The sequence below is a fragment of the Pagrus pagrus genome (genome assembly GCF_965226575.1).
Source record: "Pagrus pagrus genome assembly, chromosome: 23".
Classification (NCBI taxonomy): Eukaryota; Metazoa; Chordata; class Actinopteri; order Spariformes; family Sparidae; genus Pagrus; species Pagrus pagrus.
Window position 1 is genome coordinate 23,129,729 of NC_140205.1, and position 26,679 is coordinate 23,156,407.

Below are 26,679 nucleotides of genomic sequence, written 5' to 3' on the forward strand. Positions count from 1 at the left end.
ATTGGGTTTTTTAAAATCCACTTAAATAAGCCCTCTGACACACTAAGTAAAGCTTTTCTGGGACTTATTGATATTTCTGGCTTCATTCAGCTTGTTCATGAACCTACTCATTCTAGTGGTAACACTCTGGACTTTATCCTTTCGCATGGATTAGATGTGTCAGCTCTGAATGTCGCTTCCATCTCTTCTGCTGTGTCGGACCAATTTCTTATTATATTTGAAGCATCATTAGCCTGTCCTTGTACTGGTGACACAAATGTTTTTACTTCTCATCATATCAGCCCGGCAATCATAGCGAAACTCAGTGGAAAAACTGCCTGGGGTTACAAAACCTGTGGAAAAATTCACTAATGAAGTTAACTCAGTACTTGTTTCTCTCCTTGATTCTGTGGCGCCCGTCTCTACCAAGACAAGACGACCAAAGACATTACTCCCTGCTTTACCGATGAAACCCGAGATCTCAAGCAGGACTGCAGGAAAATGGAACGTGCATGGAGAAAATCTAAGAAGAAAGATGTTTTTTATCTTGCATGGCGTGATAGTGTACTTAGTAACTGGCCTAATAAACAATAATAAACACAACCTATGATTTCTCTTCAACACCCTGGCTAAACTTACTCAAATACCACAGTCTGTGAGCTGTGCATCCTTTAATGCAAATGATTCCTTAGATTTCTTTTGCAGTAAAATTGACAAGATTAGAATCAAAATTAACTTCATCTCTGGCTTCCTTGGCAAAGTTGATTATAAAACATTCTTCTGCTGATTCTCAGTTAGTCTCAGCTCTTAACACTTTTGAAAGTATCTCTCTTGAGATATTGTCTAAACTTGTCTCATCCTCAAAACCAACTACCTGCGTCCTGGACCCCCTTACAGCAAAACTGTTTAAGGATCTATGGCCAGCACTGGGACCCACAATGTTAAATATTGTTAATTTATCACTCATGACCAGTGTTGTCCCTGCTAGGTTTTCAGTCTGCTGTGGCTAAGTCTCTAGTTAAGAAACCACATCTTGACCCAGGATCTCTAAATAATTATAGTCCAGTATCCAACTTTCCCTTCTTCTCTAAAGTCTTGGAGTTGTGTCCCAGCAACTTTCAGGCTACCTTCTTAATAATAATCTTATGGAACCTTTTCGATCAGCTTTCAGAGCCTGTCATTCCACCGAAACTGCCCTTACTAAAGTGATTAATGACATTCTACTTACTTTGGACTCAAACCTCAGTGCCTCTGTTACTGGATCTCAGCGCTACATTTGATACCATAGATCATGGCATATTGTCAGACCGACTTGAAAGTCAATTTGGCATCTCTGGCCTGGCTCTTGCTTGGCTAAAGTCTTATCTATCCAAAAGAAGACAATGTGTTTCTTACAAAAATACTTCATCAATATTTAAGTATGAAGTATGGAGTTCCCCAGGGCTCTTTTTTTGGCTCTTTGCTCTTCTCTTTATATATTTCACCTCTTGGCCAAATTATTCGGAGTTATGGAATACATTTCCACTGCTATGCGGACAACACTCAGCTGTATGTGCCCATAAAAGCTGATGATGAATCTCAAATCACGAAATTAGAGACGTGTTTGTATGCAATGAACAAATGGATGTCAGAAAACTTCCTGCTCCTGAATTCGGATAAAGCTGAGATGCTGGTCATAGCCCTTGCTCGACAGAGACACCACTTTGATCAGGTGACGGTAACTCTTAACTGTGTTATTTCTCAAAGTTCAAATCAAGAACCTTAGTGTTGTTTATGATTCTACCCTCGCCCCCAGAATCGCTTTTTATAAGCTGCGCAGCACAGCTAAAATTAGGTCCTTCTTGTCCATGGCTGACGCAGAGATCCTGATTCATGCCTTTGTTTCGTTTAAGCTGGATTATTGCAATGCCTTATTTCGGGGTTTTCCGCGTGAGAGCACTAAAAGTCTTCAGATGGTTGAGAATGCTGCAGCTAGAGTCTTTACATGTACAAGAAAATTTTATCATATTACACCAATCCTAGCCTCACTGCATTTGCTCCCAATTCATATAAGATCAGACTTTAAGTTGCTGCTGATAACATACAAAACTGTACACGGCCTTGCCCTGTCGTACATGTCAGATCTCATTATACCATATATTCCAACTCGTGCATTACGCTCTCAAAATTCAGGGCTCCATCCTTGCCCGGCCTTTCCAGCTCAAGTAGGCATGAACCATCTTCTAAAACTGCTCATGACTGAGTTGATGTCGATGACGATGACGATGATTAGTAGTAGTAGTAGTAGTAGTAGTATAATCCAACCTCCAGTTGGATTACTTTCTCTCCAACCTTCTCCAACCAACTCCAACCTTCACTTGTGTCAGTAATTACTCAGTTAATAAACATTTTCAGTTAGACCCAGTCATGGTTCTGTTTATTCCTTTAGTGATGTCTCTTTTAGATAATTAACTGATAAATTATGAGGTGGTGGCCCTAAAATGAGTGCAAAATCATTGAGATTCCACTAAAGACATTACTTGATAGAAATCTGTTTCCATTCTTTTTTTTTTTTTTGTAAATTATTGTCAACAAAGCCAAATTATATTGACCATGATTCCATCTATAAAAGCATCCAAGGGGGTAAATACTTTTTATAGGTATGTATCAAAGTGGATAATGGATAATCACCCCTAATACATTTTCCATGCAAATATATTGTGTGACAGTAGGTTCAGGTCACATTTTGTTTTCATTTTGTCAATTAATGGAATGAAGAACCTAATAAGCATATGACAGTACTGTTTGTTTTTTCTGATAGCCACATTGTGTGCAAGTCTAGGTAGGCCAAACTGCAATCGTGTCATGGCAAAATTACAATATTTTATTGATTTATATTATACTTTATAATAATATTATCATTATTACATTATTATATTAACAATACTGAAAACATGTCTGTTTAGTATTCAACACCCATCCTATGTAGATGTCTGGCTGAATAAAATCTATGGATTTCAAAGGTGAGCGAGTTTTAAAGTTAAAAAGAAAGAATCAAAACATCAAGAAAGTTCTCAAATTGCTCCTGCTGCACTATGGATGCTTTGATTCTCTCTTTATGTGTGGCGGCAGAGGAGGAAGCTGAACTCATGGAGCTATGTACCCTCATACTTGACAACTTACTCTTCTTTTCCACAGTGAGCCACTTCTGAAGGATTGCATCCTCAAGCAGGAGGTGAAGGAGACCAGGCAACACTGCTGGGTATGACTGGTTGCTCCGCAGCTCCTTCTCAAATTGCAGCACCTCCTCCACCAAGTGACAGAAGAGCATATCATCATACAGAAGCCTAGAAGCATCGCTGGCCACCTTCTCCTGGACTAGAGACAACAGGCCTCGGCACAGCTCCACCTACATACACATAGATATAGAAAAATTACTTTGCCAAGCTGACAATAGGCATCTGCCAGTTTTATGTCTTAATTCTGAAGTAACACTAAGTTTCAAAAAGACATGTTAAACATGCTCTAACAAACACAATTTCAAGCATACAGGGTTTTCAAGTCCTTGATGAAAACTGATAAGAAACAGAACTGAGGGTTTCAAATCAAATTACAATTATTTCATCATGTACGCACACACACATGCACACACACAATACATTTTCAGTTTTAAATCAGTGAAAAGCAGACTGTCAGTGAAAAGGTAATTTTCCTGTAAACTACCCTGGCCAAAAAAAATTAAAGGAAGCATGTATTCATAAACTCTTGCAAAGTCACTAATTCTATGTCACATTCTAGATCAAATCAGACTGCATAAAGTCCATTATAGAGCAGCATACCCTCGCACTGATGGTTGCCCCAGCTCGTTCCAGGATAGGTTGGATCTTTTCTTCCATAAAGGTTGAGCTGTTACTCATCCACATCAGAACCTGTGTTAGGTACCACTCTGGCTACGACACACAAAGATAGAGGGCGAGATTGAGTTTCTAAAGCTCAGTCGCTGGTAAGTATCTGAGCAAGGTCATGCAAGGATACTGCAGAACGTGCTGTAAAGCAAGAAGTTAATGTGCAAGAACTATCATAAAAAAGGGTCAGGTTGTGCCCAGAAATAAGTAATTTGATGTGGTCGGGCAAAGTGTTCATAGCTATTCTGAGCGAAAGCAAGGAGATAATTTAAATTCGGGGATTGTGTATTTTCAGCCATACAGTCTCACCTAGACGGTATTGATTGTGTTGCACTTAGTTGCTTACGTGCAAAGTGACGGAACTGGTTCTGAAAGTGCCTCATACATGGAATGCACAGTGCTTTCCAACTGCAAAAAGCATCCTAAGATTCAAAATTCAAAATGCTACTACAAGGAACATAATTTTTTTTGTTGATTATGGTGGCCCCTGTGGAACAAAGCAGTGGTTAAATTGCTGTGTCTAAAGATCTGGATCTGGCTAGCAAGAGAAAGACAGAAGTAACACATGTTTGAAGCCATTTACGTTCTTTAAACACAGTTGTTTGCAGGGTGCGTGATGATGTGGCAATGTCAATAACTCTGATATTACCATAGTGAATCACACGTTGTTTTAGTGCCGTACTGTAAAGAGCAGTTTCCTTTTCTGAGGCTGTGAGACTATTTGCAGTAATACGTTTAGCAGTACATTTAACTGTCATAATACTGTACAAGACAAGACTGTATGATGCAACTCCAACTGTAGTTTCCTATGCTTTCCACAAAAAAACCCAAACTATGCAAACTAATGTTGATGAAAGTTCTCAGTCATCCAGGTCATGGTAATTCTAAGCGCTGTATCGTAGGCAACTGGACTTGTTTCAGTTTCCTGAAGACGTTTCACCTCACATCCAAGAGGCTTCTTCAGTTCTAACTAACTGGAGGGGAGTTGCAGGCTTTTAATCTTTGTGTGGGAGTGTTCTTACAGAGTTGTTAAGGACATGTGTGACAACTCTGAGTGTAAAGTTGTTAGGGCCACTTGTGGGTCATTGATCCAACCAGCTTTCATGTGGGGTGATAGGGCTAGGTGAGCCCAGGTGTGAATGGTTGTTAAGCTGTCTGGGGAGGGAACTCAGTACTGCATTGTAGGCAGTGCTGCCCCTCCCTACACGCAGAACATGCGCTGTGCGTAGGGCCCCACGATCCATGGGGGGCCCCATTTTGCGCAAGGGGGCGCATTCTCTGCAAATGCGCAAAGGATGTGCATCGCTGCCATGAGGCGCGCGTAGAACACCAAGTCAGCCCGAGGCAGGAGAGAAAAAAAAAAGTACGAGTAATCTGACACCGCACACGTTGCCACAATGATTGACAGCCCACAGCATCTGACCAATCAGCAGATGCGCTGACAGGCAGTTGGATGCAGGTGGAGAGATGGCCTCCAAACAGCAATATGAATCGGGAGCAAGCAAAAGAAAGAAAAGGTCAAAACAAGAGGAGGCTTGTGCTTCACTTGAAGGTGGGTAAGTTGTTGAAATAAAAAAGAAAAACTTTGTGGCATAAACACCCCAGCTGCTAGCCTGCTAAACATGAGACAGAAGAGAGGATAATTCTGTCTAGATGTGGACTGGAGATTAAATTTTCCAGCGGCCCTGATTATCATTTATTGAATGTCTTGTTAACTGCATATATACATTCACCTCTGTTGAAAAAGGAGTGGTTAATTGACAAGTTGGTGGACGTATGTTGGCTCAGGTTTATAGCCTATCAATCTATGCTATCAGTAGAAGTTTTGGGCTATTTTTATGGAGGTAAAATGTCTTTAAAATGTCTAAGATTAGATAAAATAAGATAAATTAAGATAATCCTTTATTTGACCCAGAATGGAGAAATTTAAAGCGTTGTAGCAGCAAACAGCAGTGTAGGAATATAGAACCTAAGTACAAAATGTAAAAATAAGTATATAAAAATATTTAAATATAGAAATATCATCAAATCATAATGAATATTATTATTAGTTGTAGTCACATTTGCATTAATTGCATTTTAATCTTTGGTGAAGGAGAAATTTGGTGTGCTGCTTGATTTCAGACAGCTTCAAACTGCAGACATGTGCATCTGTAAAAGGCTTGTTGCATTGTTGAAAGAGGCTGTTCATTTGATTTGTTCCTACTAATAAAGGTTCTAAACCTAAATGGCATTTCGTGATACAGTCATTTTGTAATGGGGGGGTGGGGTCCTCAAAATAAAATTCTGCTTAGGGCCCCAATTTGGCCAGGGGCCATTGTAGGTGGGTGATAAGTAATGTCGTAGGCCACCTCCTCTGTTCAAAGACGGTTGTTCCATTTTGATAAAGATTGATTGTTTTACTCATCTTTCAAACCATCTGTCTTCTCGGGCCAAGATGTTTACATTGTTGTCCTCAAAGGAATGATTTTGCTCCTCAGATGTAAGTAGACAGCAGAGTCTTTACCTGAGGAGTTGGCCTTCCTGTGCTGTGCCATTCGTTTACGGTGAGGTTGTTTTGTCTCCCCAATGTACAAATTTGTGTGTCAGTATAAACTACATTACTCTGCTTATGCCTGGGTGTATTGTCCGTAGAATGGACAAGTTTCTGCCTCAGTGTGTTGGCAGGTTTGAAGTGTTCTGGGATACGATGTTAATTGAAAGTCCTCCCGAGTTTCTCAGATATTCCCACGACATAAGGAACGAAAATGTTGTTACGTTTTTCCATCTCCACCTCTCTTTCTGCACTGGAGCTTTTAGAGGTTTTGACAAAAGGTCCATTTTGGGTAGCCACAGGTTTTAAGTGCTCCCCTGATGTGCTTCTGTTCCTTCCCCTCGGTCTTTGTGGGCATGGTCTCAGCCCGATGGTTTAGGGTTTAATGAATGGTTTTTCTGTCTTCTTCAATGTGTACTGTACTGTCCAAGAAGGGCAGACTGTCTCCTCTGACATCTTCCCACGTGAACTTGATGTTATTGTCCACAGCATTTATATATTCTGTGAAGGCTTCCACTTCCCTGGTTCTGATTTCGACCCAGGTGTCGTCCACATACCTGAACCAGTGGCTAGGAGCAGTTCCTGTAAAGGTAATCAAGGCTCTGCTCTTAACTACTTCCATGTAAAGGTTGAGCCGGTGAGCCCATGCCACAGCCGTGCTTCTGTCTCCAGCTGGACAGAATGAGGTCCTGTAGCAGGTGTTTCTTCACCATATTTACCACTTCTTGAGTGGGAATACATGTAAAAAGTGATGTGACATCACAAGAAACCATTGTTTGGTCTGAGTCCAGTATTATTTCTCTCACCTTGTTGGTGAAATCCTGTGAGTTTTTGATGTGGTGTTGAGTGTTGCCAACCAAAGGAGCTAGTATAATGGCTAAGTGCTTGGACATGATATAAGTAACAGAGTTGATGCTGCTGATAATAGGTCTGAGTGGTGCTCCTTCCTTGTGTGTCTTGGGGATAGATACATGGGATAGCTTCCCCAGGGTACAGTCGGTAATATAATGGCCTGTCAATGGTTCATAGGCATTAGTATCTCTAAGCAGATCAGTGACTTTGGTGTGACAGTCCCCTGTGTTTCGCACTACAGTGTATCTCCCTTTTGTCTGCTGGCAAGATGGTGATTTTCCGGTCTCTTTTGAGTGATGCCAGGGCCTTCCTTTGTTCAGTAGTTAGGTTGGAGGGGGGTGCTTTCGCATTAGCAGGAGCAGATGATACCTTCAACCGTAGCTGTTCTGTCTCTGTTTCTGCCAACTTGTTGTATCTGATGGCTGACTCTGTTGCCATGATGAGATCTACTACCGGTATCTATTCTGAAGTTGCTGCAACGTTCAGTCCTTAGGCAAGGACATTCTTCTCTGGTTGTCATTATTTCTCCAGGTTAGAGCTTCTGTTCTATGCAAGTTGCTTTGACGTGCCTGTAGTGTTTGGAATTTTTGTATCTGCCATTCCTTACATTTTGTGTTTTGTGATGCTTCTGCCTTCCCAACACACTTGGAGACATTTTCCAGGACATTGTTTGGTAGTGATGTTAGTTCCTCAAATGTCTGGTCAGTCTAAGTAGTGAGTACATCGATGGTGAAATTAATCTGTTGTACTCTTTCACTGAGTAGCTGGTTTTGAGCCCTCTGAAGGATCCTTGTGGCCCTGTGTCCTTTCACGGTGGAACCCAGGCGTAAGCTCTTAGGGAATTATCCTGTGTTGCCTGCATCTCAAGTTGAAACACAGGTGGTTCCTGTAATCAGCCAGCTTTCTGGATGTTCTTTCATACTCTGTTCTGCACGAGTACTCCAAAAATAGTAAGCAACATGTTGATAATGTGGAAGGGCAGTTGGGTCGACGACCCACGAGTGACCCGAACGACTCTGAAACTCAGAGCTCACACGTGTCCTTAAAGACTCTGTCAGGACACTCCCACACAGAGTTTTAAAGCCTGCAACTCCCCTTCAGTTAGACAGAACTGAAGAAGCCTCTTGGATGAGAGGCCAGACGTCCAGTTGCCTATGATACAGCACTAAGAATATGCAAACTAATTAATAAATAATAAAGTCACTAAAAGAAACATATCTGAAAGCATATGGGTTTCCACTGTAGGAGAGTAAAATAATGTTATGCAGTTAGAAGGTCATAATAATAAAGACTCATTTAAATAAACCAAAAATAGACCGAATTCGGTCTGTGTCAGTGGTGTTTTAACTGTGTTTTAGTGGTGCAAGTCTGATGTGTTTTCAATTGTATACATATGTGATGCATGCCCTGTGTCTCAAAGACCTTGCTGAGAGAATTGGTTTGTCGATTCCCATAGAAGTGGTATCTGAACCTTCTGCTGAGCGGCAGCAGCATGATCTGGATGGGAAGACAGAGAGGAGGAGCTTTGGACGGAGGTGCAACTGAGGAAACAGGCTGGGTAGAGGTTACACAAGAGGCCAAAGCCCTCTGTGATAAGAGGTCATCACTGCCAAAGAACGTTAAAGAAACCAAATACTGGAGCACCTGCAGTCTTCTGAAGCCATAACATCCTCATTTGGAAACCTGCTGGGGACCTGTTTTAATGTAATTTCCCTTCACCCTCTACTTTCTATCTAGTGTCAGTCATTCGTTTACAAACAATGAACAAATGCTTCTAAAGTTTATGGACAGTGAGTTTGACTCTATGTTTAGCTACTGCTCTGATGAAGTTTTGATGTTTTGACCAACCATAACTAAGCACACTTTTTCCAAACTTACTGTATACATTTTTGGGTATATGGAAATTTCATAGCAGTCCATCCAAAATATTTTTCTTTGAACCACAAATGTAAGCCTGCTGGTGGCACTCAGTGAAAATTCCCCTTGACACTTAATCACAGTAACTGGGATAAGCTTTCGTTGTAGTGATGTGCAGGTCGACCCATAACCCGCAGGACCCACCAACTGACCCTTGGCTGGGAGGGTTTGGGACAGCTTACAAGCAAATATTCATAATAATGGTTTTGGATGGGCAGGCAATGAGTAGCAAAGCAGCGTTAACTGCAGTCATTTCACTGTTGAGTGCCAGGAGGACATCCTTTCAGGAGGTCGCCATTACACATATCCTACAGTAAGGGGATGGGCTCGCTCTCATAATGGGCTGGGTGGGTGCGGGTATTAAAAACCCTGACCTGCGCATCACTACTGGCTAGACAGCATGAATGTATACCAAGTTTTACCAAACCATCTGGTGGATGTGAAGATATTTCATACGATAACTGAAAACTGTGACATGCTGGTGGCACTGGGTAAAAAGACAGGGGATCACCAAGTCAGTAGGATTCAAATTTTTAGAACCACGAATGTATAAAATGTAATGCAAATCCATCCATTGTTTGTCAAGACTTTCACTAGAAGCTCAAACTGAAGGATACGAGGTCTGCAAGGCAAGCAGCTGTGTGACAAGCAGCTCCAGCTGGCTGTTGATCTCCTGATGATTGGCAGTGGGTGTTAGTGACTGAGTAGGAGGGGAGACGATTGGCCATTGAAGTTGAGTCAATACTTTCTCAAAATCACTATGAAAGAATTGAAGAGGAGGCTTTAGCTCATATAGCAAACATAGGACAATGCATAGGACAATATATAGCAGTAAAGTGTGCATCTTTGCATTTCTGTTCCACGCCACATTTAGACACAAAGTGACAAAAAGGAACATTGTGTAGGGAGATTGGGTATAGATATACCTGGCCAGACGGTCTTTAATGATCTTGTGCCAGAAGTGAAGTGTTTCTTGGAGGAAGTCCTGGAGGTGAAAACACCCAGACTGGTTTAATCCAGCATCCAGTGCAGCCATGCTGTCTACTGCCCTTATGGCCTCCCATACACTACTGGTCATCAGACACTGCTGGACTGCAGCACTGCAGGCATACAAGACATCAAACATTAGTGCTTCAGCCCACAACAGACACAGACAAAGGTCATACTAAAACTCAGAATATCAATTTTATATTCAAATGTCAATTCAGATGACAAAATCATTCCACATGTAGGGAAAACACTCTTAGAAAGAATAGAGTAGCAATGTAAAAGACTAACTGCAATCAAGCAACAACACAATTTAAAAACCCCCAAAAAGAAGTGTTGAGTTAGTTCCTGAAATTGGACTGGTAACAGAGTCCAAGTAAAATTCTTCAGTTGAGTGGGCATCATTAATTCTTTGATCGCCTCAGTGCTATAGAAATTGGGAGTATAATACTGATATTATTATATATACATTTTCTCTAGGTGCCAGAATTTGACTGAACTTCCCACTCGTACCACAGCTCTCCTTAGGATTTATAATGCATTCTGTTCTGCAAATAATACTTATATGTCAAATGTTTGTAACACTTCAAAATAATATAATAATAATAATAAAAAACTTTATTTATATAGCACCTCTAAAAACTGAGTTTAGAAAGAGCTTTGACAAACATGCAAAAGCAAGAAACTCAATATACAGATATTACAGAATAAACACTCAACAGTCAAGCCAAACACACACAGTTTACGGCGAGTTAAAACAAGAACAGAACAGAAAATCTAAGAACACAAAAAGTCAATATGACTAACTATAAGTAAAAGAAATAAAAGCGATAAAACTGGCAAAATCACAGAAAAAGGAAGAGATGAGAAAATAACCAAAAAAGTAATGCAAAAATAGGAGTAAAAACAATAATAAAAACAATCAAGTGCATTAAGAAGAGGACATCACATCAAAGGTATTAAGAACAGATAAAAAGATTATGGGCAGTAAAAAGAATAAAGGGCAACAAATAGATTAAAAATAACTAATAAAAGTAGTAAAGGACAGTAAGAAAAAGACATCATAGGGGCAGAATTAAAAAAGATAAATAGACTAATGGTGGGTTCAGACCAAACAGGAAGAAAATATTCACTGCGTGCTAGTCGCATGACTTTGATTGCTGGATTTTTTATTTTAATTCACATTACTCGTGTAGCACCCAGGCTAGGTGAATTTCACCATCTGGATGACTGTATCTTCCATCGCTACTTGAGGCTGAGTTGTGCCCAGTTCTCATCCCATCTGTCTCAAGGGAATGGCAGTTTCTTAATAGGTGTGTTTAAATCAATAAACTGTAAGTGTGACCAGACTGAATTAATCTGTTTTACCACATTGGTAAGAACCCAAGACAAAGCAATTTCACTGTGATCTTACTGCAATAAATTGATCAAAAGGACGCTGAGCAACATCATAATGCCACCTTGCCTTAAGTCTTTGTCAGGTCTGTTCGATAGACGACAAGCAAAAAACTTTTAAAATGCTTGTTCCCTGAATGGAGTTTGAATCGATCAGGGCTATGCTGTGCTAAGACATATTTCAATAACTTACCATGTAGCTCAACTTCATTGCTCACTTTCCTCCATGCCATCCCCTTTTTTTGTCCTGTCACGGTATGAGTAAATGTGTTAATGTACAGCCTTGGGTGTCCGGAAACGGCCACGATTAGTAATTATTATCCTCTCCTCTATTGTTGTTCATGAATGTGCAGACATCAGCGACGTAAAGGTCATGACATCAGTGTGAATGTCACGATAGGCTTTCGGGACACTGCGTCATGCGAAAATCTTGCTTGAGTTCAATATTTTCCAAATTAATTTTGTGTGTTCGCGTCATTTGCACCATGTCATTCGCCTCATTCTCGCCACCTGGCACTAATAGACTCCTCTATTCGTGTCTTTTCATTGACTTTGTATGTAATCTAGACATGTGAATAATTATTTTTGCTTTTGGTCTGAACAAACCATAAGAGCGGTAAAAGGAATAAAAGATGAAAAGATGAACAGTTTAAGAAGAGTGACTTCACATAAAAGCAAGTCTGTAAAAGTGGATTTTAAGAAGTCATTTAAAAGAAGTTACTGACTTTGTGATCTATGGGAAAAATGTATTTTGGGCTGCTGGGGGATTTTTCACTGCAATAGCAGTGGCCACTGGTTAAAATTGGAAGCAAGGATGAGAGGAGCTGCTGTATCTAGGTGTATAATACACTCATGAAGAAAGACAGTGAATGAATGCAAGCAGAGCAGAGGAAAAAAAGGTTAGACATCTAGATAGACCTCTGAACACCCTACTTGTTGTCTATCTGGCAATAATGTACAATAACAGCTTCTAAATAGTCAAGACCACTACCCTCTGTTGTTTCCTGACTGCTGGTTACCCCAAAAACCCTGGTAACAACCACACGTACAGAAAGAGTACTGGATGTGGCGGAATCGTAAAAAACAGATCTAGGGTTTGGTTGCATTAATTACAGGTTATGTACAGGTACAAAGGGTACTATACTTGAGGAGGAAATTAGGCTTTATTCACAACAGTTTAGCCTGTGTTTTTCTTCTAGGGGTTCTTTATTCTTCACATTTCATTGTCTACTTATATCTATTTTCTCTTCTCTCACACATCACTGTCATGTCACTTTCCATTCTCATAACTCATTGGTGTCTTCATCTCCTTGCCCTCATTTATAGTACCTGAGTTCCTCTATACGCTGAAGGCACCGTAGGTATTTCATATGTCTCCCTATAGCGTCGACTTGGTTAAGCATCTGGCCAAGATTATCCATCCAAGGCTGAGCCCCCTGTAGGTACTAAAGGACAGTATAATTAAACAAAAGAACAAGTACAGTATTTTCTCCTCAGGCAGTGACAAATACAGCAGCAGATAGGATTATGTTACCAGAGAAAAAGGAAAAGGTAGATTTAACCAACTAACATCCATTTGGCAAGTAAACCTAGGAAGCCTTCTGCCACACACACAGGTCAAAATGGTGATGTCGTGAAAAACTATGATGAGAGTCTCAATCACTTTTGATGTAATTTACAGGTATGCTGCTCCCCTGTCTGCTGTCTAAGTCAAACATAGGGATGGGGCAATCAGGTGTACCTGATAAACTCTTTCTTTTTTAATGGTTTGGTATCGATATATTTTTTAATTTTTTTTAATAATTAAATATTAAATCATACCCAATATAGATATTTTTTGGTGGTGGATTTTCTCATCTAACATTAAGTTTGTTGTGTAATTTCGGACACTCCTCCAACATATGCACTACCCAGGTCGAAAAAAACCTTTCCCCACACTGCTGAAAAAAATCCCAGAAGAAGCTCTGCTTTTGTAGTAGAAATAAAATGTAATCAGAATCAAATAGATTTGAGCCTCTGTCAACACCTGAGGACCTAAGATGGTGACGAGGCTAATATGGGATCAACATTTCTGTTATGTAACTTGGGGCAAGACCCAGACGAGCTTTAAAAGCCATCAGCAAGATCTTAAAATCAGTTCTTAAATGGACAGGGAAGGGAAGCCAGGATAGGAGTGATGTGATGTTGTCTGTTAAAACCAGTAAGAAGCTTAGCTGCTGCAATCTTGACAAGTTTGAGGTGGGAGAGAGAATTTTGGCCGATACCAAAAAGGAGGTGATATCAGGGGGTGATAGTATTCTTTTGATTTTTCAATATGGCTCTTAACTGGATGAAACAGGACTTTTTTGTCTTGAATTTAAGGTTAAGTCTGAATCCAATATAAATCCTACATTTCTGGCAGCAGCCTTTATGTTAGCAGATAGGGAACCAACAGCACTGTCAATGACCATCCAAGTTCTAATATCATTAAGACAGTTAAAAACAGCAGCTAGGCTTTTTAGGTCACCAGGGCTCAGCATAAGGTATATCTGTGTGTCCTCTGCATAGCAATGAAAAGATACATTGTGTTGTTGGATGATATTACCAAGGGGAAGCATATAGATAGAAAATAAATAAATGATCTAAAACCTGATTGGAACTTGATTATACTACTCATTACCAGTGAGTAACCTACCAACCCTACCTGGTTCAGCATGTTGGAGATAAATCGCTCTCTCTGTAGCAAGTCCTCCATGGAACATTTAGCGTCCTCAGCAGCAGACAGAGCTGCAGAAACTTTAGGTGGCACAGAACTGGATACAGTCATAACCTGGATGACACAAATATTACAGTCACTGCACATATATATGACACATTAATGGACACAGAATGCACTAACGTTGTACATAGTCTTAGCTTTCCTGCAATCAGAGGGAATAAGACCTGCAGCCAATTAATTAAAATGGTCTCTTCATTTTAATGTATTGTGCTTTGATGTGTTTGCCTTAATCCTGCTCCATGTAAACTATCCATATGTTAATGTAGCACTATTGGGAATTCTTGATCGTTAGTATAAGGCAGTGACACAGGAAATTAAGCAAAACTGTGTGTCGAAAAGGACCCCATGGGAACACTTGATAATAAGGTCCTGGTAATAAGCGTTAGTTAATATGGCCCTTATAAATCCTATATATAATGCTTATTAACAATATGTGTTATATCTAAACTACTTTTGCACATCAAACAATTCTTATTAAAAAAAATCTCCTTTACATTCCCAAAGAACAAAGTATAGTAAAGCAACGGATCTGAGGCTTTAGGCCACCTGGAGAAAGGATGAAAATGGTTAAAAGGTGCATTTTGTAAGTTCTGGAAATTATAGTTTATAGCATTCAAAAAGTTATAGACAAACACCACACATGTAGATCATTAGATATCAGTCTTATTTTGATCGGCTATCAGAGGTTGAGCAGTTTGGTCCAGTTTTGGGATTTGGGTTCGTAATAGCAAAAACCAATATGGTTTTGTCACGGGCCTCTCTCTCTCTCTCTCTCTCTCTCTCTCTCTCTCTCTCTCTCTCTCTCTCTCTCTCTCTCTCTCTCTCTCTCTCTCTCTCTCTCTCTCTCTCTCTCTCTCTCTCTCTCTCTCTCTCTCTCTCTCTCTCTCTCTCTCTCTCTCTCTCTCTCTCTCTCTCTCTCTCTCTCTCTCTCTCTGCCATGAATGTTACAAGAACTATGTTGCCAAAGCATCAAGAGTCAATGAAAACAAAACAAATACAACTCACAGAATCAAATATGTACAAATATAATAGACAGTTGCAAGTTCTTATATATAATTAAAAAATATATATACAGTTCATATTAAATGATGATAATAATAATAATAATAATAATATATAACATAAAGAAATGAAAAACAACAACAACAACAACAACAATATTATACCATAGCAATAATGGTTGTGGTTAGCATTCGTGTGTTTCTCTAGTTTCATGGCAGAGTGTTACATATTGTGCAGCCAACTTTACAAATTGTGGATCTTCTCCCAGACAGACTTTTAACAGTTCATCACGTTTTTCCCCGATACGATGGATCTGCTGCAGTTATCTGCTGTAGGAAAACCTCTCTCTCAGTTTGGTACAGGGGGCAGGAGAGGAGGAAATGGGCCTCAGTTTCTATTTCTCCTGAAGAGCAGTGTTTACAGACTCTTAATTCTCTGGGCTTCCACTCTTTCTTATGCCGACCTGTGTCAACCTGTAGCTGATGGTCGGTGAGTCTGTACATTGTTAGTGTTCGTCTTTGTTTGGGGTTATGTATGCTGACCAGATATTGTGCTGGAGAAGACTCTCTATCCAGTGAGCGATAGCACTCCAATTTATTGATGGATTTGATTTGATTTTTCCAATTGTCAATGTAAGTCTTTTTGTTCTCTTTGTCTATAGATATCAGGTGAGTTTTGGAGAGAGTTTGGAGGTCTTGGATTTTGAGGTGGCAGGTTTCTCTGGTGTTTCTCAGAGGGTCTGTCTCTGGACAGAGGCTGTTACTGAGAAAGGCTCTGTGGTGATAGGAATCAGGATCAGCTTGTGCTAAGTGAACCTGGAACTTAATTGACCTTTTGTTCATGTGTAGAGAGAGAGGAAAGTGTCCCAGCTCTGCTCTACATGCATGGTTTGGACAGTTTCTGTGGACTTTGAGGATTTCCTTGCAGAATTGAAGGTTGAGTTTCTCTGTGTGTGTTGTGTCCCATGAGGTGTGCCTCTGGGTCATTAGAGGGCCCCACACTTCACTTCCATACACTAGGATGGGTTTTATTACACTGTTAAATAGTATTAGCCCAATTGTAACTGGAGGATTGAATGTATATAGTGAGCTTTTGATGCTATAGTAGGCCCTGCGTGCCTTTTCTGTGAGGGAGTTTATTGCTTTGTCAAAGCTGCCTGATGAACTGATGATGCCCAGATAATTATATTCCACTGTATGCTGAAGTGTGGTCCCTCTTACCCTGAAAACATGTTTGGACTCCTGTAACCTGGCCTTTTTCTGGAATACCATGACTTTGGTTTTGTCAAGGTTGATATCTACCGCCCAGTTTTGACAGAACGTCTCCAGCAGAGAGAGGTTCTGCTGTAGGCCCTGTTCTGTTGGGGACAGTAGAACCAGGTCATCTGCATACATGAGGAATTTGATGTCTTTGCCTTGTAGATCTAATCCTGGGCTTGAGGACTGTTCAAGAAGAGTGGCCAATTTATTGATATAGATGTTGAACAGAGTGGGAGACAGGTTGCAGTCCTGATGCACTCCTTTTCCTTGTTTGAAGAACTCTGTTCTTTTGTTTCCAATTTTAACACAGCACTGGTTGTCAGAGTATTTGGATTTGATTAAATCATACATTTTACCCCCAATTCCATATTGGAGAAGTTGTAAAAATAACCCGTTGTGCCAAATTGTGTCAAAAGCCTTTTTTAGATCTACAAAACATGCAAATATCTTTCCTTTGTGGAACCATCTTCCTGTTTTGGTCCGGGAGGCGGACACCCTCTCTACCTTTAAGAGTAGACTTAAGACCTTCCTTTTCGATAGAGCTTATAGTTAGGGCTGGCCCAGGCCCGTCTTGGACCAGCTCTTAGTTATGCTGCTATAGGCCCAGTCCGGGGGACAAATGACACACTGAGCTTCTCTCTCCTCCTCTCCTCTCCATCTGTATACATTCTGCCTGTATACATGCCCCACCTCTGCATGTCACTGACTTATCTTCTTCCCCGGAGTCCTTGTGCTCTCTAGTCCTACAGGCTCCCATGGATCCTGGCCGCGCCCGGGTCGTGGATCGTGGATGCGCCTACTGCTATGACCCTGCCTGATCATGGATGCGCCTACTGCCATGGCCCTGCCTGATCGTGGATGCGCCTACTGCCATGACCCTGCCTGATCATGGATGCGCCTACTGCCATGGCCCTGCCTGATCGTGGATGCGCCTACTGCCATGACCCTGCCTGATCATGGATGCGCCTACTGCCATGGCCCTGCCTGACACCCACCACTACTGTTGCTAATATTAGTCATATCTCTGTTACATACGTTCCACTACTATTATTGTAATGCATTACTACATACTATCCTTACCGTTAACCACTACTATTGTTATCACTAGTAATCACATTTCCATGTGCATTTCATTGTTGTTTCTGTGATGCCTCTTTATGTGCTCATTCCTGTCAACCATCCATTATAATTGTATACATTGTGATCTCGTTGATCTGCTCTGTACATGCGACATCTATTGCACGTCTGTCCGTCCTGGGAGAGGGATCCCTCCTCTGTGGCTCTCCCTGAGGTTTCTTCCGCATTTTTTTTTTCCCTGTTAAAAGGGCTTTTTTTGGGGGCAAGTTTTTCCTCACTCGAATCGAGGGTCGAAGGACAGAGGGTGTCGTCTCTGTACAGATTGTAAAGCCCTCTGAGGCAAACTGTGATTTGTGAATTTGGGCTATACAAATAAAAATTGATTTGATTTGATTTGACTTTGTGTTTTCTGTGAACATGCTGTTGGATGAGTGTATGGAGAGTGTATATGTGGTCAGATGTTTGATGTTTGGGTAAAAAGCCAATTTGGCTTCTAGACAGAATATTATGTTCAGTGAGATAAGTGATTAATCTAGAGTTGAGGATGCTACAGAAGAGTTTACTCAGGTTGCTGTTAACACAGATGCCCCTGTAATTGCTGGGGTTATACCTGTCTCCATTTTTAAATATAGGAGAAATGAGACCTTTATTCCAAACACTGGGGTAATATCCAGTGGCCAACACCAGGTTGAAGTGTTTTTGCACGGCAAGTTGGAGTTTTAAGTTACTGTGTTTCAGCATCTCTGAGTTAATGCTGTCTATACCGCAAGCTTTTCCATTTTTAAGGGTTTTGATTTTGTGCTGTATTTCTTTAATGGTGATGGGGTAGTCAAGGGCACATTGGTTGTCCTTCAGTGTCCTTTCTAGTTCTTTCAGCTTGTCTATTGTTAAATTTTGGTTCTGATTCAGACCGTGACACTCTGGATTTTCATAGAGGTCATCAAAGTAATCTTTCCAGATTTTGCCATTTTGAATTGGGTTGGTCTCTGTACATGGGTTTTTGTTGATGTTTTTCCATAATTTCCAAAAGGTGTCTTTTTCAATTTTGTTGAGTTCTCCCTCCATATAATGCATTTTTTTCACTCAAAGGAGTTTTTTGTATTCTTTCAGGACTTGGACATATTCAAGCCGTCCTAATAGGTCATTTGGGTTCCTGTGTTTTCTGTTTGACAGTTTTCTCAGGTTTTGTCTGGATACAGCACATTCTTTATCAAACCAACGCTCTTTTTGTTTCATGCTGGATTTTTTAGTTTGTGAGATTTTTAATTTAGATTCTTTTGCCAAATGAGTAAATATTGTATTTAAGTGATGTGTGGCCAGATTTACGTTTTCTCTTTCAGGCTGATATTGGGTGTTGAGAAAAATATCTAGCCTGTTGTGAATTTGAGCAGAGTCTAGCGCAGCGGTATAGGCAGCAGTGCTCTCCTCTGTCCACTTGTACCTCCTCGGTAGAGGAAACAGCCTTGGCTCAGGATTTGGATTTATGGTGGGTGACAATGACTTTTTCAGAAATAAGGTGATCTGGCTATGGTCTGAAAAGGGCTGTAGTGGTGATACAGTGAATGCATTTATATATTGTGGTTCAATGTCAGTAATGGCATAATCTACAACACTGCTACCTAACACAGAGCATTGTGTGAGTCTGCCCAGAGAGTCTCCTCTGATTCTGCCATTAACAATGTACAGACCCAAACCTTTATACATTTGTAGTACCTGTTTGCCAGTTTTGTTAACCATGTTATCATAACTTCGTCTTTGTGTGTTTATGCAGGTCTGGTACAAAGGGGGACATTTGAAAATATCTTTGTTTCCTTCATAGTTAATGAAGTCTGGCTCTCTACCAGTTCTGGCATTAGGATCGCCACATATTAAGACTGATCCTAAACTTTGGTAGAAGGAAATTTCCTTCTGGAGTTCCTCAAAAACCTCCTCTGCATAATAGGGGGAGTTTGAGGGTGGAATATATATTGCACATAGATAGACATCTCTGTTGTTTTCTAGAATATTTGAGTGAATTTTAATTCAAATGTGATTTGTACCTTTTTTAACTGGTGAGATGTAATCTTTATGTTCTCCTTTGTACCATTTGAGTAAACCACCTGAATCTCTGCCATTCTTAATATGCTTGTGTTTTCAGAGGGTATAATAAGTTCTATATAATCGTTTGGACAGTTAGATTGATTTTGGTTTTGATTCCAAGTTTCATTCAATATTATTATATCTACATTTCTAATATTTTTCAGAAAGTCAGGGTTTGTTGATTTCAAACCAAAAACTGAAGAGCATATGCCCTGAATGTTCCAGCTACTTATTGAAAAAGATGCTATTTTCTTTACCTTAACAGAATCGTGTACCACTTAATATCCGATTTACAAGCAAAAACAAACGTAATGTGATTAAAATGAATAAATAAAAGTGTTGAGTGTTGTTCTACTTTCTATTAGCGCTCTCTCTCTCTCTCTCTCTCTCTCTCTCTCTCTCTCTCTCTCTCTCTCTCCTGGAATGAGCTGGGTATAACAGTATTCTTATTTTATGCTGTTACACTGGCAAAGATCTCAGAATTTGTGTTTACCACCAGTCAAATTAGAGGGGCTGCTCTCACCTGAAAAAAAAGGGAAAAAAAGGCTGAGGACTGTTGCAAGGGCAAAGTATCATGTCCACATAGCGTTTTTTGGAGGGCATGCAGCTGCATATGCTTGCTCCTCATTAGAAACAATTGAAAAAAAAAGCTCAGAAAAAATGCTATGTGTACACAGACCCCAACAGAACATAGTTGATCCATGATCTGTACAGATCAGCCAACATGGATTGGCATGCACACGAACCACATATTAATTGCATAGCAATTGCATTGCTGTTACTTTCTAAATGCTGAGAGAGCTGTTACGTCCCTCACAGCGCACAGATGTAAATTTTTTGAAATTAAACATCACATTATCCCAATATTGCATGAGTGACAATGTGAGATGGTGTACTATCATTCTGGAGTGCAGTGGGTCTGTGGTAACACAGATTGTTTATCATATCAAAGTGAATTTAGCCGGGAAAAAAGATTATTTATGACAATTCAGAGGGCTTTTATTTTTAAATCTATCGTCATATTGTCCTGATATTGTGTCTGTGACATTGTGAGGTTATAAACTACCAATATGAGCTAAAATGGGTCTGTGGAAACAGAGGGTTAAGTTTTAATGTCAATCGAATGTTATCCGGAAACAAAGACGATTTATGATATTTCAAGGTGCTTTTATTTTGAAATGTAACATCAGATTATCTTGATACTGGGCTTGTTCGAGATCAGCCAGGCCAGCATTGAATCATTCACTGCAAAATGCATGTTAGGGAATTTCCATATGGTAAGTCTTATAGGTCATGCTCTGGGTCATGTTCCTCTGCACAGTAGAAAATTTGTTTTGGGCAGCTGTAGAGATAAGATGCTGCCTCCCAGACAACTAAGGTTAGTTGGCTGTTCCTCCAGCATCTTAACCTTCACTCTCTCTCATATAAGAGACGCACTGGCGCCATGATAGGTCAAACTCCATATTCTCCCATCAAATGCAATGTAACTAAGGTAAGCACATTTCCACAGAGTATTCCGTAGTATTACAAAAATTATGTATAGGCTTAGGCTATCGACCATTTATTTAATTTTTCAGTTTTCTTCCCAAAAGTTACAGATAGATAGATAGATAATGGGGTTTTTTTTGGATAGGGACAGTGCGCATTGATGAACATCGATATTAAATATCTATGTAAACATGCCGGATTTCAGCAAAGCTGCTAATTTGCATCCGTAGTCCCTAAGAAATAAATAGAAAAGATACAAATAGAAGAGACAACAAATAAATAGATAAAATACAAGTAGAAGAGACAATACAAAGGGAGCCTTGCTGGGAAATATGTTTGACCAATGGCCTTGCTTGCCCCCTGTTGTGCTAACAATCTAGTAGGGGTGTCACAATCTCGATTTTTTGTGGAATATTGATCAAAATGACGTCACGATTTTGACCTTCGAAATCAAAAGGTGGAATCGAGGATTTAGCCCCCAGTGTCACGTCCAGCAGGCATGCCAAGAAGGGAAAAAAAACAATACACACACAGCATGTCGTAGCGTGGCGAGTTGATTCACTTGGCATCTGTGGATGCCGACAAACACTGTAGGACCGGCATGTTTAACCTACTGTGGCAGAGATGTGACCGGAGATCATAAACAGAGTAGAACAGGTCAGTAGCAAGACATGCTATTAAGCATGGATAAATACTACAGATGGAACAGAACAGACATTTCTCTGTGTAGTGTTACATTTCACTTTGGTTCGGTCTTGTCCCCCAATTTAAAACAAACAGTAATGACTTTACTGTTATTTTTAGTCCGTCGATGAGGACAAGCAATCATTTGTAGTCCAGCGTGATAGTAGCAGAACAACATTGTAGATTCCCCTTTCGTCAAACTCATCAGCGGGGGATCCCAACACGTCACACACACAGACCATGGAGTGACACTCCCACACCACCGCACCAACCTGTGGCATTTCACTGCACCACCGTCTGCTTGCTATGCGCGTGTAGCATACACGTCCACAGGCAACTAGACAAATATGGCAGGACATCATCGCAGGCATCATAAAGAAAGTAGACTTAACTGAGAAAACAACACCACATATTACATATTTATATATACACACATCACCACATATTAGATGTTTTGTTGTGAACTTGAATGACATCTGCTGTGAAGAGTGCACACTGCAGTTACAAAAAAGAGTCACTAGATGGCAGGTACTCTATATGACTACTCCTTTTTGTTTTGTTGTTTGTTTACAGTTAGTTTCCAATTGACTGGTGAAACAAGTTATTGTTACATTTATATTGTTAATAAATTATTAACAATTGACAATAAGGCCTTAGTGTGGTACACTGCAAACAAATAATGGAGATTATATCGAGATTATATGTAGACTATCTTTTGAAATAAGAATTAAAAAATTAAATGAGTTATCATGGCATAAAACCAATGATCCTAGACTAGAAAAGTCTAAAAATGGCATAGCCGTCTGTGCTTAAAGAAAAAAACAAAGAAAGGTCAATTCAAATCCTGACCTTAAAAATCGATACTCAAATCAAATAGAGGATTTGGAGAATCGTGACACCCTTACAATCTAGAGATGTGCATTAACAACAGCAAGATCAGATGAAAATGTCAAAACATAAAGGAGAAGCTGAAAGGCTTAGAAAGAAAAGGAAGCAGGCATTAGAGGCTCAGGTTTCCAAATACAAAAAAAAAAAATCAACCAAATGTTTGGCCATCATGATCCTCAAGTGGCAAACAGTGTTGATTTGGAGGAGCACATGGAAGAGATAACATTGATGTTTAATTAATTAAAGGCTATGGCTATTTGTTTGGTTAGAATTAGCTTGAGCTTACAAAATAACCCCACTGACAGACAAGCTGGTATTAGCCTACTATTCAACGCATATTGATACGTTTTACAAGTTTCCTTTTCAGTGCCTAGTGAAATTTGTCCTGGAATACAGGCAGACTTTCCAAACTTTCCTTTAAACCATGACTTGACGTTCAGAATCACCTATCATTATATAACAGCTATAATTAAACCAGCAAGTACTACGGTGCTGAACCTAGTGGGCTATGCTATGTCTGTTAGAGTCTGTAAGCTTATATTTAAAAAAAATAATAAAAAATTGGCTATACATGAATGAATCCAAATAATGCAATGATCTTATTGGAAAAAATCTGCAGGATTGTCTTAATGGCCCTAAAGTCACATTTCTTTTTCACATTAATTCATGTAAATATATCAACAAAAATATGCAATAATAATAATAATAATAATAATAATAACAATAATAATAACAATAATAATAACAATAATGATAAATTGTCTTCAGGATTAATGGGATCTTCAATATAAATAGGATTATTTATTTTAGGACTTTTTGCAAGAAAGATAACAATTATATATTATATAATTATTATCATTTGGGGAAACAAAAGCTGATGCCTTTGAGCTCCTCAGTTAAATAGAGCATTTTGCTCATATACAGTCAAACAGAGTTGTTGTCATCATCTTTATTGATTACTGATCACTATCAAAGGCAAACTCCATCTAGGAAGACAGGACTGTCAGTAGCTGCGCTGGGTTGCTTATATTCATGGTGCCCCAGTTGATCAATGAGAAATGACGCTACCTCCAGAGAGAGGAGGACTGATTCTTTCCTCTGTAAAGCCCCTTGCATTTTAAAATACTCCTTACTGTACACATACTAATCACAATGTCCTCCACCGTGCTCAATAACAGCCAAATATCGCCCTGTCTCAACTAAATCATGTGAATCATGTAAATTAGATATAATAACAATATAAATTATCAGTCATAGTCTTTTTTTCCATGTGTGGCAACAATACGCTTCCGTAAAATCTAGATAAAATTGAATTTAATGAGTGGATGTCGTCATCGCGGTCCATGCAAGCCGGGTCCATTCACTGAAGAACAGAAGAGGGAATGTACGTTCGTACAGTTTACGAATCCGTTTCCACGGATTAAAACACCCATTTCTTTCCCCTAACGTGACCCTAGAGCGGCTGCGTACGACTTTGTTGTCTACGGCTGCATAAACTGGCTGTGCTGTTTTGTCATTGTGGGTTTAATTTGTAACGTTACTGTAATCGCATATCGCTTTCCCGTAAAAACCCATTGACATGTAGTATAGTATATTACATCAGGTCATACACAATATCTGTCAGAAATAATGAGTTGTGGAGTTTTTTTTAGCTACATACGAAAAAAACAAAGCTGCTGCTTTACCTGTCCTTCCAGTACGTTGTTTTCCTCTCTCAATTTTTGCAGGAGGTCGCCAACATTCTTCAAGGATTTTAGGTCACCGCCTACCTCTTTCTCAAGGAATTTCACGACATAGTCCTGTGGGTTCTCCGAATCTGTTGAGAAAGACTCGCTATCTTGGCTGGTTGTGTAAACGGGATTTGAAAGATGATCTGTCAGTTTGCTAACTTTCTGCTCCACTGCTGTGGCCGCCGCCATCTTTCCCCTCAATGTTGTGGCCTGTGTACAAACTTGCCACGACTGTACGTGAGGGAGGCGCAAGCCTATAACGTCCCTGGGGCGGTCCCAGGCGTGAGCGCGAGTGGTTTATTTCCGGTGCGGCGTGCTACGATCGCTGCTGATCGATTCTGCGCAGGGTTGGCTGATCGCGAACGAGCCTAGTGGAAAGCAACTTAAAAAAAATAAAATAAAAACTTTATTTGAACTATTACAATTACAATAACATTAAACTATTATAGTAACAATTAGGAATATCGATATTGCAACATTTAACAGTAGGCTACATTCAGATTCAACAAAAACAAAAGCAAAATAAAACTATAATAAAAAAAAATTACATTGATAATATTAATACAAATCTATATTCAAGTCAAGGCATCATTACATTCAGTCAATGTAGCGGTCCTCAGATATATTCCATACACCGTCAAATATATAAAAGTGTTTCATAAGTAATTCACAATTTGAGAACCCACCCCCAATTCACCCCCAGTGTGTCAGGTGAGAACGGAGCGATTGGCCATTTTAAACATATCTCATAGCCTACTTATTTGTGGGTATTAAATTATTGTCACTAATTCTTATATTTGCATTTCTTGTATAACCATGAAAATTACATGACATTTGAGTATTTTCATGATTTTTGTTGTTACATTTCCTGTCATTGATAGGCATTTGGCCAATTTTTAAATCTGGCATGACTATCTGTACATCTGAGTGAAAGAGTGTGTTTTGGATTAGTTGCACCAGGGGCAGTGGTATTGCTTTACATATTCCGGTTGAATTCCCTGTTAGAACAATGCAAGTCAAAATTTTCCTTGAATGTAGGCCTATTACATTTTAAGAAGTGACCAGTGCCATCTATCTCGTCGGTAACAAACAAGATTCCACTGTCATTGCACTTGTGATTGAATGTTTTTCTATTGGTTGTAACTGTTCTGTTGTTCCACAAGGTGGAGCCATGTGGACTAAAGTTGTGCGTAAATATCGTCTTCCAGTAGTACAATATTTGTTTATGAAATTCTGACAACTTCAAAGGCAACTTTGCTACTTCAAAATCACATTTTAACCAAAAATCCAACCCTCCAACTTTCTTAAATATGTTTTTGGGGATGTGAAACCGTATTGAATCAGTCTGTGACATAAAGGCTTTTATCGAATTTATTTTGAACATTCCTACCACTGATTCAAAGTCTATATATTGTTAGACCTCCCTTATTAAATTATTTGAAATTGAAGTATAGTGTGTTTTGGTCTCCATATAAAACAGAATGACATGGACAAACCAATTTTGATAAACCCTCAGCTTTGGACAGTAACTTCTGCCCAAAGATGGAAAGGTCCCTTACAAGCCAATGATTTAGGGTTTTTTATTCATAGTCTATATTTTTTTCTTAAAATTGTTTTTTTCCCATTTATTTACATCCTTTATTAAGTTTATGCCCAAATATTTCACTTCCTGTTTGACAGGAATTTACATTATTTCATCATCTGTACAAAGATACAGTGGCAGTATAGTTTACATTGTGCATATTTAAACTTAAACCACATGCCCTGGAGAAAAGAAAAATTATGTTCAATAACTGATTTGTCTTTTAAGAGAAAAACTGTGTCATCTGCAAATTCACTAATACAAAAATTCATAATCACAAGTCTTGATTCCTTCAAATTCTGGGTGATTTATAATTAGGTAAGCCGGCAACTGAGTGCATAAAATTAAACATTTTAGTGATATGGGATAACCTTGTCTGATTCCATGAGAAACTTGTATTATAGAGGTCACTCACACATTGAGAGAAATATAACTTATTATTTAATTTTAAAACATTTCAATAACTTTGCAAAATGTATTGTGAAATCCAATTTTTTTGCAAGTTTGGATTTAAAAAATGATCCAAAAAAAAGTCAATAAATAGAATGAGATTTTCAGATTCGATATGGGATTGGTAGTCTAACA

The 26,679-nt window shown here is 39.4% G+C and overlaps 1 protein-coding gene across 1 annotated transcript in view; it reads right to left on the reverse strand.

Annotated features, from left to right (window-relative positions):
- Positions 1-24,782, reverse strand: part of rint1 (RAD50 interactor 1) — a 69,356-nt gene extending 44,574 nt beyond the window's left edge. The window contains exons 1-8 of the mRNA XM_084346201.1: positions 24,468-24,782; positions 14,231-14,356; positions 12,877-12,992; positions 10,092-10,265; positions 9,783-9,923; positions 8,671-8,854; positions 3,798-3,908; positions 3,142-3,367 (exon numbers count right to left, since the gene is read on the reverse strand). Of these exons, the coding sequence (XP_084202327.1) occupies positions 3,142-3,367; positions 3,798-3,908; positions 8,671-8,854; positions 9,783-9,923; positions 10,092-10,265; positions 12,877-12,992; positions 14,231-14,356; positions 24,468-24,701 (1,312 nt within the window). The 5' untranslated portion in view covers positions 24,702-24,782. The remainder of the gene's footprint in view (positions 1-3,141; positions 3,368-3,797; positions 3,909-8,670; positions 8,855-9,782; positions 9,924-10,091; positions 10,266-12,876; positions 12,993-14,230; positions 14,357-24,467) is intronic.
- Positions 24,783-26,679: the final 1,897 nt, after the last annotated feature.